The 16,272-nt window shown below is 38.7% G+C and overlaps 1 protein-coding gene across 1 annotated transcript in view; it reads right to left on the reverse strand.

Annotated features, from left to right (window-relative positions):
• The window catches only part of HIBADH (3-hydroxyisobutyrate dehydrogenase), a 137,259-nt gene that overhangs the window by 88,736 nt on the left and 32,251 nt on the right, over window positions 1-16,272 (reverse strand). The window contains exon 4 of the mRNA XM_003896164.3: window positions 14,431-14,552. Coding sequence (XP_003896213.1) covers window positions 14,431-14,552 — 122 coding nt within the window. The remainder of the gene's footprint in view (window positions 1-14,430; window positions 14,553-16,272) is intronic.

A 16,272-nucleotide genomic window follows, 5' to 3' on the forward strand; every position in this document is an offset into this window, starting at 1 on the left:
CAACTTAAGGTCTCTGGGCAAATCTACAGATGTATTGGGCAATCAGTGAGTTTATTCTTCAATTATTCAAGCACAGCTATAATGATGCCCTGGGAGCAGACTGAACAGTATTTGGTCATCAGTCACTAGCAATAGTTTTTAATTTAGTTTTAATTTGCTCTATGTCTAGCATTCATTATAGATGAGAGCTGATCAAGCTAGAACCAACGCTGTGGTAGCAGACCCACTGCGTGCACACACACACACACACACATACATACATACACACACGTGCATGTATCCAAAATGGCATGACTAAACAACATTAGACATTAAATAAGGATTACAACTTTCATAAAAATGTGATTTGCACAAGTTAATAGGGCATCATACTTATGAGACCTGTGTCATGGGCTAATTTATATAAAGCCCAGTTCGCTTTACTTTGGAAACAACAAACTGATCAACAAAGGCATAGTATTAGACATATGGTGAGTCAGGTACAGGTTATTCAGTTTAACAAACTCTGAGGGAAACAACTGCTAAGTCTGGTGATACAAAGATAAATGTTCCATGAACACACCAAGCCAGTTCAATGCCTCGGAGCTCTTAACAGAGCAACTCCTTTCAGTGAAACACTCTTCCCTAAACCTTTTCATTCAAACCTCTGCTTAAATATCACTTCCCCAGAAAGGGCATCCCATCCACTCTATCCAAAAGAGCACTCTCAATACTTTCTATCTCCCAAACTGTTACTCTTCCTTTTTTTTTTTTTTCCTTCACAGCAATTATCACTGAAATTATTTTTATGTTAACTCTCTCTATTCCTCTGTAAGTTTCAAGAGGCAAAGGACTTTGAGGATCTTTAAAGCCTTATCCCTTCACCTTGTTCTGAGTATTTCTCTACCTTCTTTATATGAACTGGAAAATGAGGCAAGTCCCTTGTGGTGAAGATGCTGTCAGCATAATACAGAAGATGAGATTAAAGTGTATAATCAGAAACAAGTAGATAATCTTATAAGGACTATATAAATAATTTCAAGTACAAGATATTTTGTTGAAGAAAGAAATGCAGACCTTGATTTTTAAAGTTACATTCTCTTTCTTTTCATTTTCTTTTTTTTTTTTTTTTTTTAAGAGAAGTCTTGCTCTTGTCCCTCAGGCTTGAGTGCAATGGCTCAATCTCGGCTCACTGCAGCCTCCGCCTCTCAGGTTCAAACGATTCTCCTGCCGCTGCCTCCCAAGTAGCTGGGATCAAGCTGCCTGCCACCAAGCCCGACTAATTTTTGTATCTTTTAGTAGAGATGGGGTTTCACCATGTTGGACAGGCTGGTCTCGTACTCTTGACTTTAGGTGATCCGCCCGCCTCAGCCTCCCAAAGTGCTGGGATTACAGGCATGAGCCACTGCGCCTGGCCAATTACATTCTCTTTCTAAAAGTACCAGGCTCAGCCAGACACAGGGGTTCACACCTGTAATCCCAGCACTTTGGGAGGCCAAGGTAGGAGGATCACTTGAGCCCAAGAGTTGGAGATCAGCCTGGGCAACACAGCCAGACCCCATCACTACAAAAAAATTAAAAAATTAGCTGGGTATGGTGGTGCATGCCTCTAGTCCTAGATATTCCAGAGGCAGAAGACCGCTTGAACCCAGGAGTTGAAGGATGCAGTAAGCTATTATCACATCACTGCACTCCAGCCTAGATGACGGAGACTGTCTCCAAATAAATAAATAAATAAAATATATATATATATATGTGTATGTATGAACCAGGTTCTTTCTACCATCCAAGGAAACTTCTTTCAATTTATTCTTTAATAAAAGCACAACAACAAAAAACCTAAAGGTGGTAGGAGAATTATATGAACTAATTCCCTTTCTTCTTTATTTAAATAATATGTACTAAAGAACTGTCAAATCTAATTCCAAATTCCACTGGTTCCCCCAGGTTGTTACTGGGAAGCATCTTAAAAAATTTCCAGTTGATCTTTAACAGAAACATTCCATTTCCAGAACTAAAAGTCCTTCTGTTGGCCTGGAATCAGCTGTATAGATTAAATCTAGTGGGGTTTTTTGTTGTGGTTTTTGTTTTGTTTTGTTTTGTTTGAGACAGGTCTCATCTGTTACCCAGGCTGGAGTGCAGTGGCACAATCTCAGCTCACTGCAACTTCCACCTTCCAGGTTCCAGTGATTCTCCCATCTCAGCCTCCTGAGTAGCTGGGACTACAGGTACACGCCACCATGCCCAGGTAATTTTTGTATTTTTTGGTAGAGACAGGGTTTCACCATGTTGGCCAGGCTGGTCTCAAACTCCTGAGCCCCAGTGGTTCACCCACATTGGCCTCCCAAAGTGCTGAGATTACAGGCATAAGTCACTGCTCCCGGCCTAAATCTAGTGTTACTCTCTTTAAATATCCAGAAAGTTGACTAGGAGATAAAAGTGTAAATAGTAATAGTCAACCGAGATGGGATGAGGACTGTTTCTTTACAGTGCCTAGAATGCTGTTAGAGATTAAACTGGTAATGAGGAGTTCCATTTCTGCTTGTTAAATACTGGGAATACTGCCATATTGCAGTATTTTGCATTCTGTAACTATTTGCAAGTATTAGTATGTTTTTCTAAATTCTAAACTTTTAATGTAAGAACTTCCTCTTTAAGTTGTTCTGAGTATTTCTCTACTTCTCTTATCTCATCCCCACTAAATTGATCATAATCACACTCACCACAATGGCACCTAATATTATAATACAATATTTTAAACATAGTATATACCTGCTACCTGACTGATAACAAAATGTAGAGGCAGTTAGCTTACACTTCACAGAGAGATAAATAATCTGGAGATAACCTGGAGGACAGCTTCAGAAAGATGAACTAACTCAGCTCAAAATATTTAACATCAGTCTTGAATTTTAAAATAAGAAAAGATTCTTGATTCAACCAACCATACTTTATTAAATGTCTACAAGGAGATATACATTGGAGATATAAATTAAATAAGATATGGTGTCTGCCCTCTTCAGTCTAGCAGAAGAGACAGGCACAAATATAAGTGTAGCACAGTTGTCCTTGCAATAGCATAGATTCTGTACTATCATTGTTGCTATATAAAAATCCTCTCATCCCTTTGCTTTCAACTATAATTCTGTTCAATTCACAAATCCTTATACCTAAAAACAGATCTTATCCCATTAAACTAAAACATGTTAAAGATAAGTCAAGGTATCACTTTACTTTCTCTTTCTCTGGAGGCTTATTTGATGAAGCAGCACTAGTCAGGTGGATCTCAATCAGGAAAGACCCCAAAAACTGGTTCCATCCCAATCCATCCACAGAACAAATGCCCCTTAGAGCCAGTTAACAAACATTCCAGGATGGACATAACCTAATAGGACTGATCTGATCTCTCCTGAGTTCTCCAGATTCAAGAACAGTGGCTTCTCAATGATTTCTTCTCGTGTGAATCTGACACAGAAGTATTAAGCCTCTTTCAGATTATAAGCTAGCCTCTGAGGACTAGGAAATATGGCAATTCCCTATTTTTACTACATGCCAGTGCCCATCGGCTAGCAACATAGGAGATAGGGAGCAGTTGCTGGGGTAAATAAAATGGATACAAATGGAGTTATGAGAATCCCTTCCGATCTGATAAGTATGACTGCTATGAAGAAGAGAGGATGCCACCATGGAATGAGACTGAAGGGAGGAAGGTGTGACACAGTGTGGGAAGAACATTAGATTTAGCTGGAAAACTGATTCTAGTCCTAGAGTTGCTAAAAACCTAGAGAACCCTGGGCAAGTCACTTATCCTCTTTGAACCTCGATTTTTCCATCTATAAAATGTTAACAGAGTTAAATTAAATTATTAGTAAGGTCCTGTCTAATAATAAAACTGAAGTCTAGAAGCACAAGAGACATTTAACAGCTAGACATACTACAGCCATGCACTGCATAATGACATTTCAGTCAATGACAGGCTGCATATACAACATTGGCCCCATGAGATCATCACGGAGCTGAAAAATTCCAGTCACCTAGTAATGTCACAGGACAATGCATTATTCATGTTTGTGGTGATGCTGGTATAAACAAACCCACTGCACTGCTAGTCAGATAGAAGTGTAGCACACAACAATTACGTACAGCACATAATACTTACTGATGAAAATAAAACAACCCTGCTACTAGTTTATGGATTTACTATAATTTTAGAATAAATAGAGTATATTCCTTCTATTGATAAAGAAAAGTAAGCTACAAAACAACCCCAGGCAGGTCCTTCAGGAGGTATTCCATAAGAAAGCACTGTTATTTTAAGACATTATATCTCCATGCCTGTTAGTTGCCCCCGAAGACCTTTCCAGTGAGACAAGATGTATAAGTGAAAGACAGTGTGTCTTAGTCCATTTAGTGTTGCTATAAAGGAATACCCAAGGCTGGATAATTTATAAAGAATAGAGGTTTATTTGGCTTACAGTTCTGCAAGCTACACAAGAAGGATGGCACTAGCACCAATGCATTTTCTGAGGGCCTCAGGCTGCTTCCTCTCATGGCAGAAAGTGAAGGGGAGCCAGCATGTGCAGACATCACAGGGCAAAAGAGGAAGCAAGAGAAAAAAGGGGAAGGAGCCAAACTCATTTTAACAACCCAATATTGCGGGAATTAAGACTGAGAATGCACTCACTCCTGACCTGCAAGGAACAGCATTAATCTATTCATGAGGGATCTGCCTCCATGGCCCAAATACGTCCCATGAGGTCTCTCCTCCAACACTGGGGATCAAATTTCAACATGAGGTTTGGAGAGCTCATACATCCAAACCATAGCACAGTAATATCCTATGAGTTAATGTGAAGGCTTAGGAAAGGCCCAGGCTAATGTGTGTGTTCATGTCTTCGTTGTTTTTTTTTTGTTTTGTTTTAAATATAGGGTTTTTCTCTGTCGCCTAGGCTGTAGTGCAGTGGTGCCATCACGACTCACTGCACCCTCAATCTTCCAGGCTCAATCGACTCTCCCACCTCAGCCTCCTAAGTAGATGGGACTACAGGTGCACACCACCACGCCCAACTGATGTTTGTATTTTTTGCAGAGAAGGAGTCTTGCCATGTTACCCAGGCTGGTCTTGAACTCCTGGGCTCAAGTGATGTGTTCACCTTGGCCTCCCAAAGTGCTGGAATTTCAGGCATGAGCCACTACGCCCAGCCCCTGTGTCTTCCTTTTTTAGAAAAGAGTTAAAAGGGAAAAAAAATTTAATTAATAGGAAAAAAGCTTATAAAATAGAATATCAGGAAAAAATATTTTTTGTACAGTTGTATAATGTGTTGCTGTTTTGAGTATTATTACAAGAGTCAGAAAGTTTTTTAGAAATTTAAGTTTATAAAGTAAAAATGTTACAGTAAGCTGGGGTTGATTATTGAAGAAAGAAAAATGTTTTCTAAATTTAGTGTACCCTAAGTATACAGTGTTTATCAAGCCTACAGCAGTGTACAGTAATGTCCTAGGCCTTCACATTCACTCACCACTTACTGACTCATCCAGAGCAATTTCCAGACTCACAAGCTCCATTCATGGTAAGTGGCCCTATACAGGTGTGCCATTTTTTATCTTTTATATTGTATTTAATATTGTATCTTTTCTAGGTTTAGATATGCTTCGATACACAAATACTATTGTGTTATAACTGCCTACAGTATTCAGTACAGTAACATGTTGTATAGGTTTACAGCCTAGGAGCAATAGGCTATGGCCATACAGCCTAGATTCAGATTTGTGTAAGTACACTCTGATATTTGAACAATGATGAAATTGCTTTACATTAAGTAACACAACACTGCATTTATCCCAGCAGTCTGAAGAACACTATAACAACTTCTATTAAATTTTCACCAGCTTGGTCAAAACTCAGTTACCTGGTTGAAGATGGCTGACGACAGATATCAGACAGCCACCCTCTCCAGAAAGAAAAGCCAAAATTAGGAATAAAAATACCTCAAGTAGAAGAGAACATCAGAGTCCACGGGTGAATTCACAGCAAACACCAGAGGCATAGAAAGAGAAGAAAGAAAGCAGTCAGCTTAACCAAGATCAACCAAGAGCCCCGAGGGACTCTGTATTACAGGAAAATGGTAAGTAAAAGAGCTTCAACAGTCCATGTCTCTGCAACGGACTGTTGCGATCTGATGAACCACAAGAGAGCTCCTCTACCTACATGAACCCTGACACTAGCGCAGGTGGAGATCTGCAAATGCTGCAAGGGCAGGCACTGCACCAGACAGGAAACTCATCCTGGGTCATTCGCCATCCCCCAAGACCTGAATGGCCGTGGTGGCACAGCACTGGCTGAATCCAAAGGACTTTAACCCACAGGGTATACTACTCCCCAGGAAAAAAATGGTACAGTGCACTGAAAGGCAGTACCTGGGACAAAGGAAACCGAAGCACACTCTACAGTGTCTGAGAGCTCCCTGTCCGGGGCTGTGAGAAGTGACTCCAAGTTCAGCAATTCACAAACCCTGTGCTTGGCTTTGCAAAGGGAGAGTGAACTCTTCTCCTACGGGTGGAACAGCCTCTGTGATCAAGCTCTCACACACACACAGAGCATGGTACCCTTCCCCCTGCTCTGTGCACTTGCTCCTGCTATCACTGGAGGCTGGGCTAGGCAAGCTGGAGGGCTACCAGTGAGGGGCAGTGAGTGGTGACTGAAACCCCACTGGCAGCATGGCCTCCATGCTAAGGCTCACATGCAAAGGCAGGGCCCCTACACCACTCTGTATAGCATGGCAGCTCTGCTGCTATAGACAGCAGGAAAGCCTGGCAGCAGCATATCTGGGGCTGTTGGGGGTGACCCTGTATTGCAGCCACCACCAGTATTGCAGTCACCACCATCACCAGCCCACACAGATAGGGACCCAGAAGGTAATCAAACCACCAATATTGCCATTGCCCAAACCACTCCAGCTGGCCAGGGATATGAGAACCTGCTCACCTACCCAGCCCCCACTGCCACTACTGGCATTGGAGAAAGCCATGTGAAGGCATCAAGAATTGGTCCGCCGTAACCACTGACACAGGTGCCAGCATGTATGAGGCTGTTCTTGCATTGCTATAAAGAAATACCTGAAGCTGGGTGTTATAAATAAAAGGGGTTCAATTGGCTTTTGGATCTGCAGGTTGTCAGGAAGCATGGCACCAGCATCTGCACAGCTTTTGGATAGGTCTCAGGGAGCTTTTCTCATGGTGGAAGGCAAAGGGGGAGAGGGCATATTACATGACCAGGTGGGAGCAAGAGAGAAGGGGGAAGGTGCCACACACTTTTAAACAACCAGGTGTCCTGAGAAGTTACTCATTATTGCGAGGACAGCACCAAGGGGATGGTATTAAAACTTTCATAAGAAATCTGCCCCCATGACCTCCCACCAGGCTTCACCTCCAACACTGGGGATTACATTCTTGGGCAGACAAATATCCAAACTGTACCAATCACACACTGCCCTGGGGAACAAAGCATGCACAGCCCACTGCTGCCACCACTAGGGCCTGAAGACTGGCCTACCTGGCTTCCCAGTCCACACTGCAACTTCACCACAGCTTCCACTAATAACTTCACCCTAATCCTCCAAGGAAATAACAGATACCAGTAAAGCTATTTACAGCCAAGGAAACCATGCAGTGACTATAATACTGCATGCAACCATAATCAAAGCCAAAGAGCCCTGCTCAATCATGAAACCGCAGATATATCTTTAAGAAAAAGTCTTCCCCTACAAAAAGTAAATTCAAAAATAGGAGGAAGAGACTGTTACACCAGATGCATAGATATCAATATGAGGAGACAGGAAACATGAAAAAGCAAGGAAATATGACATCTCCAAAGGAATACACCAATTCTCCAACAATATATATTAATTTTTTAAAATCTTCAAAATTCCAGATAATAAATTCAAAATATTGATTTTAAAGAAGCTCAGTGAAAAACAGATTAATTCTAAAACACAATGCAAACAAATCAGAATAACAATTAAGGACATGAATGTGAAATTTACCAAAGAGATAGATATCTTTAAGAAGCAACAAGTAGAAACTCTGGAACTGAAGAATTTATCGAAGGAAATATAAAATACATTAGAAAGCTTCAACAATAAACTAGACAAGCAGAAGATAAAAAGCTCAGAACTTGAAGATAGACTTTTTAAAATAATGCAGTCAGACAAAAATAAATAATTAAAAAGAATGAGTAAAGCATTCATGACATTTGGGATAACACACAGTGACCAAATATACAAATTATCAGTATCTCCAAACCCACAGAAAAAGTGAAAAGATTAGAAAATCTATTTAACAAAAGAATAGGTGAAAACTTCCTAAGTCTAGCAAGAAATTTAAATATTCAGATACAGGAGGTTCAGCAATTCCCAGAAAGATACAATGCTAAAAGATCTTCTTCACTACACATTTTAATCAGACTGGCTAAAGTCGAAGCCAGCGGGATATGGTGGCTCACTCCTGTAATCCCAACACTTTAGGAAGCCAAGGTGGAGGAGCGCTTGAGCCCAGGAGTTTGAGATCAGCCTGGGCAATATACTGAGATCCCATCACTACAAAAATTTTTAATTAGCTGGGCATTGTGACACATACCTGTTGTTCTAGCTACTCAGGAGGCTGGGGTTGGGGAGAATTACTTGAACCCAGGAGTTCAAGGGTGCAGTGAACTTTGATCACACCACTGCACTCCAGCCACGGCAACAGACTGAGACCTAGTATCTAATAAATACATAAATAAATAAAGTCTTTTTTGTTTGTTTGTTTTGAGATGGAGTCTCGCTCTGTCGCCCAGGCTGGAGTGCAGTGGCGCAATCTCGGCTCACTGCAAGCTCCGCCTTCCGGGTTCATGTCATTCTCCTGCCTCAGCCTCCCGAGTAGCTGGGACTACAGGCGCCCGCCACCACGCCCGGCTAATTTTTTGTATTTTTAGTAGAGATGGGGTTTCACCATGTTAGCCAAGATGGTCTCGATCTCCTGACCTCTTGATCCGCCCACCTCGGCCTCCCAAAGTGCTGGGATTACAGGCGTGAGCCACCATGCCTGGCCATAAAATAAATAAGGTCTAAGCTAAACAGCAAGACAAAAGGACCTGGTCACCTATAAAGGGAACCCCATCAGACTAACAGAAGATTTATCGGCAGAAACTTTATAGGCCGGAAGAGAATAGGATAATATATTCAAAGTTCTGACAGGAAGAAGAAAAAAAAAAAACCTGGCAGCCAAGAATACTGTATCCAACAAAATTACTGTTCACGATGAAGAAGAAATAGTCTTTTCCAGAGAAGCAAATGCTCAAGGAATTAATTCCACTAGCCCAGCCCTACAAGAAATAATCAAGGGAGTCCTGAACCTGGAAGCAAAAAGACATTTACCATCATGAAAACACACAAAAGTATAAAACTCACTGGCAAAGCAATCACACAAAGAAAAAAGGACTCAAATGGTATCAATACAGAAATCCACCATGCCATAATGACTAACAAGGAGAGAAAAAGAAACAAAATATATAACATTATTGTAAAATAATTAACAATATGACAGGGACAAAGCCTCTCATATCAATAATAACCTTGATAGTAACTAAACAGATTAAATTCTCCAGTTAAAAGATACACAATGGTTGAATGGATTAAAAAAAAAAAATCCAACTGCTTACAAGAAACTCACCTCACTAATAAGGACACATACACAGTTAAAGTAAAAGAATGGAAAAAGATATTCCATGCAAACAGAAACCAATAGCAAGCAAGAATAGTTATACTTACATCAGAAAAATAGACTTAAATAAAGAACAATAAAAAAAGACAATCATTAATTGTAGGGCATTAAATAATGAAAAAGGAATCAACCCAGCAAGATGATATAACAAGTCCAAATTTATATGCACCCAACACTGGAGTACCCAGATTCATAAAGCAAGTATTACTAGATCTAAAAGAAAGATCCAATAATAGTTGGGGGCTTCAACACCCAATTCGCAATGTTAAACAGCTCACCTAGACAGGAAGTCAAGAAATAAACACTGAATTTAAACTGGAGTTCAGACAAAACGGACCTAACAGACATTTACAGCACATTTTATCCAACAGTTGCAGAATATACATTTTTTTCATCAGTATATGGAACATTCTCCAGAATAGACCTTTTATTAGGCCACAAAATAAGTATGAATAACTTTTAAAAAACTGAAAACAGCCAGGCATGGTGGCTAACACCTGTAATCCCAGCAGCTTGGGAGGCCAAGCCAGGCAGATCACTTGAGGTCAGTGGTTTGAGACCAGCCTGACCAACATGGTGAAATCCCATCTTTACTAAAAATACAAAAATGAGCCAGGTGTGGTGGCACAAGTCTGTAATCCCAGCTACTCAGGAGGCTGAGGCAGAAGAATTGCTTGAACCTGGGAGGTGGAGGTTGCAGTGAGCCGAGATGGCGCCACTGCATTCCAGCCTGGGCGACAAAGTGAGACTCAGTCTCAAAACAAACAAACAAACAAAAAACTGAAAACCTGTTAAGTATCTCTTCATACCACATTAAAATATAACTAAAATCAATACCAAGAAGAATTCTACAAATACATGGGTGGGGTTGGGGGGGAACATGCTTCTGAATGACCATTGGGTTGACTAAGAAATTAAGATGAAAATAAAGGCTGGGCACCATGACTCATGGCTGTAATCCCAGCACTTTGGGAGGCCAAGATGGGAGGATCACTTGAGCCCCGGAGTTCAAGACCAGACTGGGCAACACAGTGAGAATCCATCTCTACAAAAATTAGACAGGTGTGGTGGTGCACACCTATAGTCCCAGCTACTTGAGAGGCTGAGGCTGGAGGATCCCTTGAGTCCAGGAGGTCGAGGCTGCAGTGAGCTGTGATTGCACCACTGCACTCCAGCCTGGATGACAGGGCAAGAGTTATTTAAAAGAAAAAAGAAAAAAAAAGAAAACATGGAAATTAAAAAATTTATTGGAACAAATGAAAACAGAAACACAATATACCAAAACCTGTGGGATACAGCAAAAGCAGTACTAAGAGGGAAGTTTATAGCAACAAATGCCCAAAGATTATAACATAACATAAAATGAGCAGAAGAAAATAAATAATAAAGATCAGAGCAGAGCTAGATGAAATAGAGACTTAAAAATACAAAGGATCAACAAAACAAAAATTTGGCTCTTCAAAAAGATAAATAAAATTGATAAACCACTGGTTTTAACCAGGAAGAGAAGAGAGAAGCCTCAAATAAAATCAAATGAAAAATGACACATTACAACTGATACCACAGAAATACAAAAGATATGTACAAGATATTTATAAAATATATGTGCAGAATAATACTTAGCAGGAAGTAGGGGGAAACACTTGACTAAATAAACCAATTGCTTCTCAAAAATCAATACTATTTTAAATTCATCCGAGTTTTTAAAAAAAACTTCTCTTTAAAATACTAACCATAGACTAATAGAAGTATAGTATGTTTCCATTTACAGTTTTAGAATACTACTCTATTTGTATGTACCTATATATAAATCCATGATGCATTTTTAAAAGTCTGGAATAGGAAATAGATGAAGACTTGGGAGAAAGGGATGGGGAGAAATTCTTCAAGTTTTTTTCAAATGATCTCAAATACTCTACGTTTCAAGATTGATGAACACAGGACTTCTATAAAACTGTGGGCCCAGGGCCGGGCGCGGTGGCTCAAGCCTGTAATCCCAGCACTTTGGGAGGCCGAGACGGGCGGATCACGAGGTCAGGAGATCGAGACCATCTTGGCTAACACAGTGAAACCCCGTCTCTACTAAAAAATACAAAAAACTAGCTGGGCGAGGTGGCGGGCGCCTGTAGTCCCAGCTACTCGGGAGGCTGAGGCAGGAGAATGGCGTAAACCCGGGAGGCGGAGCTTGCAGTGAGCTGAGATCCGGCCACTGCACTCGAGCCTGGGCGACACAGCGAGACTCCGTCTCCAAAAAAAAAAAAAAAAAAACTGTGGGCCCATTTTGGTTATCTAAGCCATGCTTTTCCCACCTCCCTTTTGAAACCACCACCCTCACAGAGTTGATGGAGAAGTACAAGCCAGGCTTTAGGCAGAATTATAGTCAGGCACTGACCAGGGTGCACTGGGGCACTTCAACCCATTTCCCTGTAGCTGGTAACTAACCAAGGGTCATGTGGCGTGCTGACCACCTGCTCCCCCATTGTTCCTATAGACAGAATCTCTGACACTGGACCTTTTTACCCAAGAATTGCTTATGGCATTTTCAGGTCCTGAATTCCAGCAGAATGGCTGAAGCCATTCTAAAGACGTCAACCAAGGAACCAAAGAACTCTGCACAGGAATGCGGTTTCTTCATCTCCCTGTCCCAGGAATTCACCCCTTGCTTCCTGACCAATCAGCAATCCCCACATTTTAGCCCTACCTGTTCAGACCCTTTACAAGCTCCATCCCCAAACCCTTGAGGGAGGAGGATTTGAAGGTTCCTCTGTCTCATTTGACTGCCCTACAATTATTAAATTCTTTCTCTACTGCAACTCCCATTGTGTCTGCATACTGGTCTGTTACCATGCAACAAGCAATCAAACCCAGTAGTCCTATAACACTTTGGTTTAACTTTATTTAGTTAAAATACAATAATTTTTAAACCAGCCCATTTAAGTGGGAAGGTGGAACAGTTTGTAACACACCATGTTAAAAAATATAAACATAATAACAATAAGACCAATATAAATAAGCTGTTATTATATACTGGTTAACCTCATAATGATCATGTGTCAACCAATAAATTGCCACAAATCATCCCTGCACAAAGCTTTTAATCTACTGTATAGTGCAGATTCAGGTGTATTCAGTTATATTAGCATTTTTGTACACTAAAACAACAAACCAAAGTTTAAAAATTGCTTGACAAAAACTAAAGAGTAATTTCAAAGTTTTCTCACAAGATTGTATTTTAAAGGTTAAAATAATGTTTAAAACTCAAATTGGTATTTTTTATTATCAGATTATAATTTCAGGTTGTACTCCTGAGGCCAAAGAAAATCAATCAATGGCAACAACATTTGTACCATATCAATTCTCAAATTCAACTGCAGAACCACTCTAAGAAAGATCTGTTCAGTTTATTAATTCCAACCAATAAAAACCACACAAACACCAACCTTAAAACCGCTTATTAGTATTTTGTAGGTACTTTTACTCAAAGTACCTATACCACATCATAAATCTTTATACCTAAATCCTATTTAAGTAATTCAATATAACAATCAGAAGAGCCAGCAATTATTTATTCCTCCACCTATATTCAAAAATCATTTGGGATATAAGGTACCTTTACAAGATCATTAAGTTCTTTATTAAAAAAATACAAAATGATTTAAATTTCTATATTTTACTTTTTAATTCTAAAGCCCACAATCCAGTTTAATGTAACTGGAATAAAATTCATATTCTGCTGCCTACTGCTATACTGCTACAAATACATAATATAAATGTGTACACAGTAATTCTGATTACACAGTAATTTTGGAAAACTTGGAAATTACAGAAAAGCCATACTATAATCCTGCCATTCCAAACTACCCAGATACCCACTATTAATATATGAGTTAATAGTAAGTTTTTAGAATTTCATTACTGGGTCTTTTCTTCTAATTGAGACAATCATATGACTTTTAACCATGTTAACATGGTAAATTATATGCACAGATTTTCTAAAATTAAGCCATCTTGGCATACATGGGCTAAAGGAAACTTGGTTATAGTGTTTAATCTCTTTCATACATGGTTGCATTTAGTTTGCTAATATAAAGTTTTTACATCTATATTCATAACTAAAATAAATCTACATTTATTTTTTCTTTTTTATAACATTTCTATCTGGTGTAAACATCAGAGTTATACAGGTGTTACAGAATGAGTTGGGAAGTATTTCCTCTTTTCCTATTCTCTGGAAAACTTTGTATAAAATTTAGATGATCTGCTCCTTGAAATTTTGGTAATATTCATCTGTAAAATGATCTGAGCCAATGTTTCCCTTATGAAACAACTGTTTTTCTTTTTTTCCACTTGTTCAATTTCTTTAACAGTTACAGGATTATTTAAGCTGGTTATTTTTTACATTAGTTCCAAAAAAAATTTTCTAAAAACTGATATATTCCTATCTACAGTAAATGGACCAAAAATTCACAACACTTCAAAGTTATGACACTTTTTTATCTGAATTTAAGACTAACAATGTTACTTAGACTTGAGAGTACTAAATAACATGTCGGTTTGTTTTTATTTTTAATGAGTGAGAATCCTGTAACAAGTCTAAAAATAACTACCATAAAACCATATGGTACCACAAAACCATAATTGCTACTTCTGATAAACATAAATAGGTTTGCATATATTTTAGCTACCACTTACCACCAGAAACAGGGGCATCCATGAAAACTGCTCCCATTTTCTCAACTTCTTTGGCCAATTCTTTTGAAACTGCAGGATCAATAGTGCTGGAATCTATTAATAACGAGCCCTTCTTCACTTTTCTAAGTAAATAAATAAAAATATTTCTAGTTTACAATTCTGAGTAAAACTTTCATGCACCTACCTATAGAATTAGAATCTGCTAAAAAGCTGCCATATATCAAGGAGGATTTTAGTTTAGTATTAAAAACATTATTTTAGAATAGGTTTAAAAATCTCATATTCTTTTTGAAATCAATTATAGTTCAAAAGTAAAGCCAAACTCTTTCAAAAGATCCAAAAAAACCTGATACATTACATGGTATAAATTCTGATTTCAGGTGAAGTACACACTAACCACAATAATAAACACGAAGCTAAGACGTAAGCAATTTAAAACACCTATTAACTTTAAAAGGGTATTAGATAGGACTTAAATTTTTGTTTGTAAAGTAGTTGGGTATTTAAAAAGTAATTTATTTGTCTTTAACAAGCCATACTGTAAATTTCATATATCTGTGTTATTTCCACTATGAAGAATAAACATAAGCAATTAAAATCTAGTCATTTGTGTTGAGATGGCATATTACTTTATAACTAACTTTTTAATGACAAAATAAAATATCAAACAGGTAGAAAGGAAAACATATGAAACAATCTGGAAATCTCACAGTCTTTTTGGCTTTTTAGGGTAACTTACGTATCTACACTATAAGGCACTGTCTATCTTCACTAGCTAGGAAACTCTAACCTAAATTATAATTTCTTTAAAGGGTATGGCTAACCTTTAATTCAAACTTTCCAAAGTTCTTTAAGACATGATCTCCCACCTCAGCCTCCCAAGTAGCTGGGACCACAGGTGCATGCCACCATACCCATCTAAGTTTTAAATTTTATATTTATAGAGATGGGGTCTCACCATGTTGTCCAGGCTGATCTTGAACTCCTGGGCTCAACCAATCATCCTGCCTCGGTCTCCCACAGTGGTGGGATTACAACTATGAGCTACTGTGCCTAGCCAAACTTTCCAAAGTTCTTACTATAGATATACTAACCCAGAGGACATGGAATCATGATTAGAAAATTAAAACTGAATAAATGTAAACACTGAAGAAGAAAACAGAAAAATCATTGATAAAAACTACTAAAAGGAAAAATCTTTCTATTAAAAAAATAGCACACAAAATGGTTTAAACATAACCAGGCATGGTGGCTTATGCCTGTAATCCCAGCACTCTATGAGGCCAAGGAAGAAGGATCACTTGAGGCCATGGGTTGGAGACCAGACTAGGCAACATAGCAAGACCTCGTCTAAAATAAAAAGAAAAGAAAAATATATACATTAAAAATTGTTTAAACAATTTTAGACATATGAATTGTTACAATTCAAATGCAATGGTTGGGTATATTTCACAGAAGAGAAATAGCATACTCTACGAGTATGTAGGTTTCTCTTTAGCCTAAAAAAATAAGAATTAAGTTTATCAATCTGTGATCTTAATATTTTAAGATCTTAAACCTTCAAACAAATGGAAAATCATCCAAAAAATTATACATGCACTGGGTGTATGGAAATGATCCTTACCCAGAAAAAAATAACCACCCATAAGAAGCAAATTATAGCTCAAGGTAAAGTCAAACTTTTTAAAAACACATCCTGGACCAAACTGTTCTGATAGCTAGTCACCATATTCCTTAGCAAAGGATATTAACAAATATAGGGCTATGTCTCCTCAGAAGTTTTTAGTAACTTTTCCTTCAGAGGTAAAGCAGGACCATAACTGAAACAGGCTAGGTAACAGG

The sequence above is a fragment of the Papio anubis genome, chromosome 4, assembly GCF_008728515.1.
Source record: "Papio anubis isolate 15944 chromosome 4, Panubis1.0, whole genome shotgun sequence".
In the NCBI taxonomy this organism is placed as follows: Eukaryota; Metazoa; Chordata; class Mammalia; order Primates; family Cercopithecidae; genus Papio; species Papio anubis.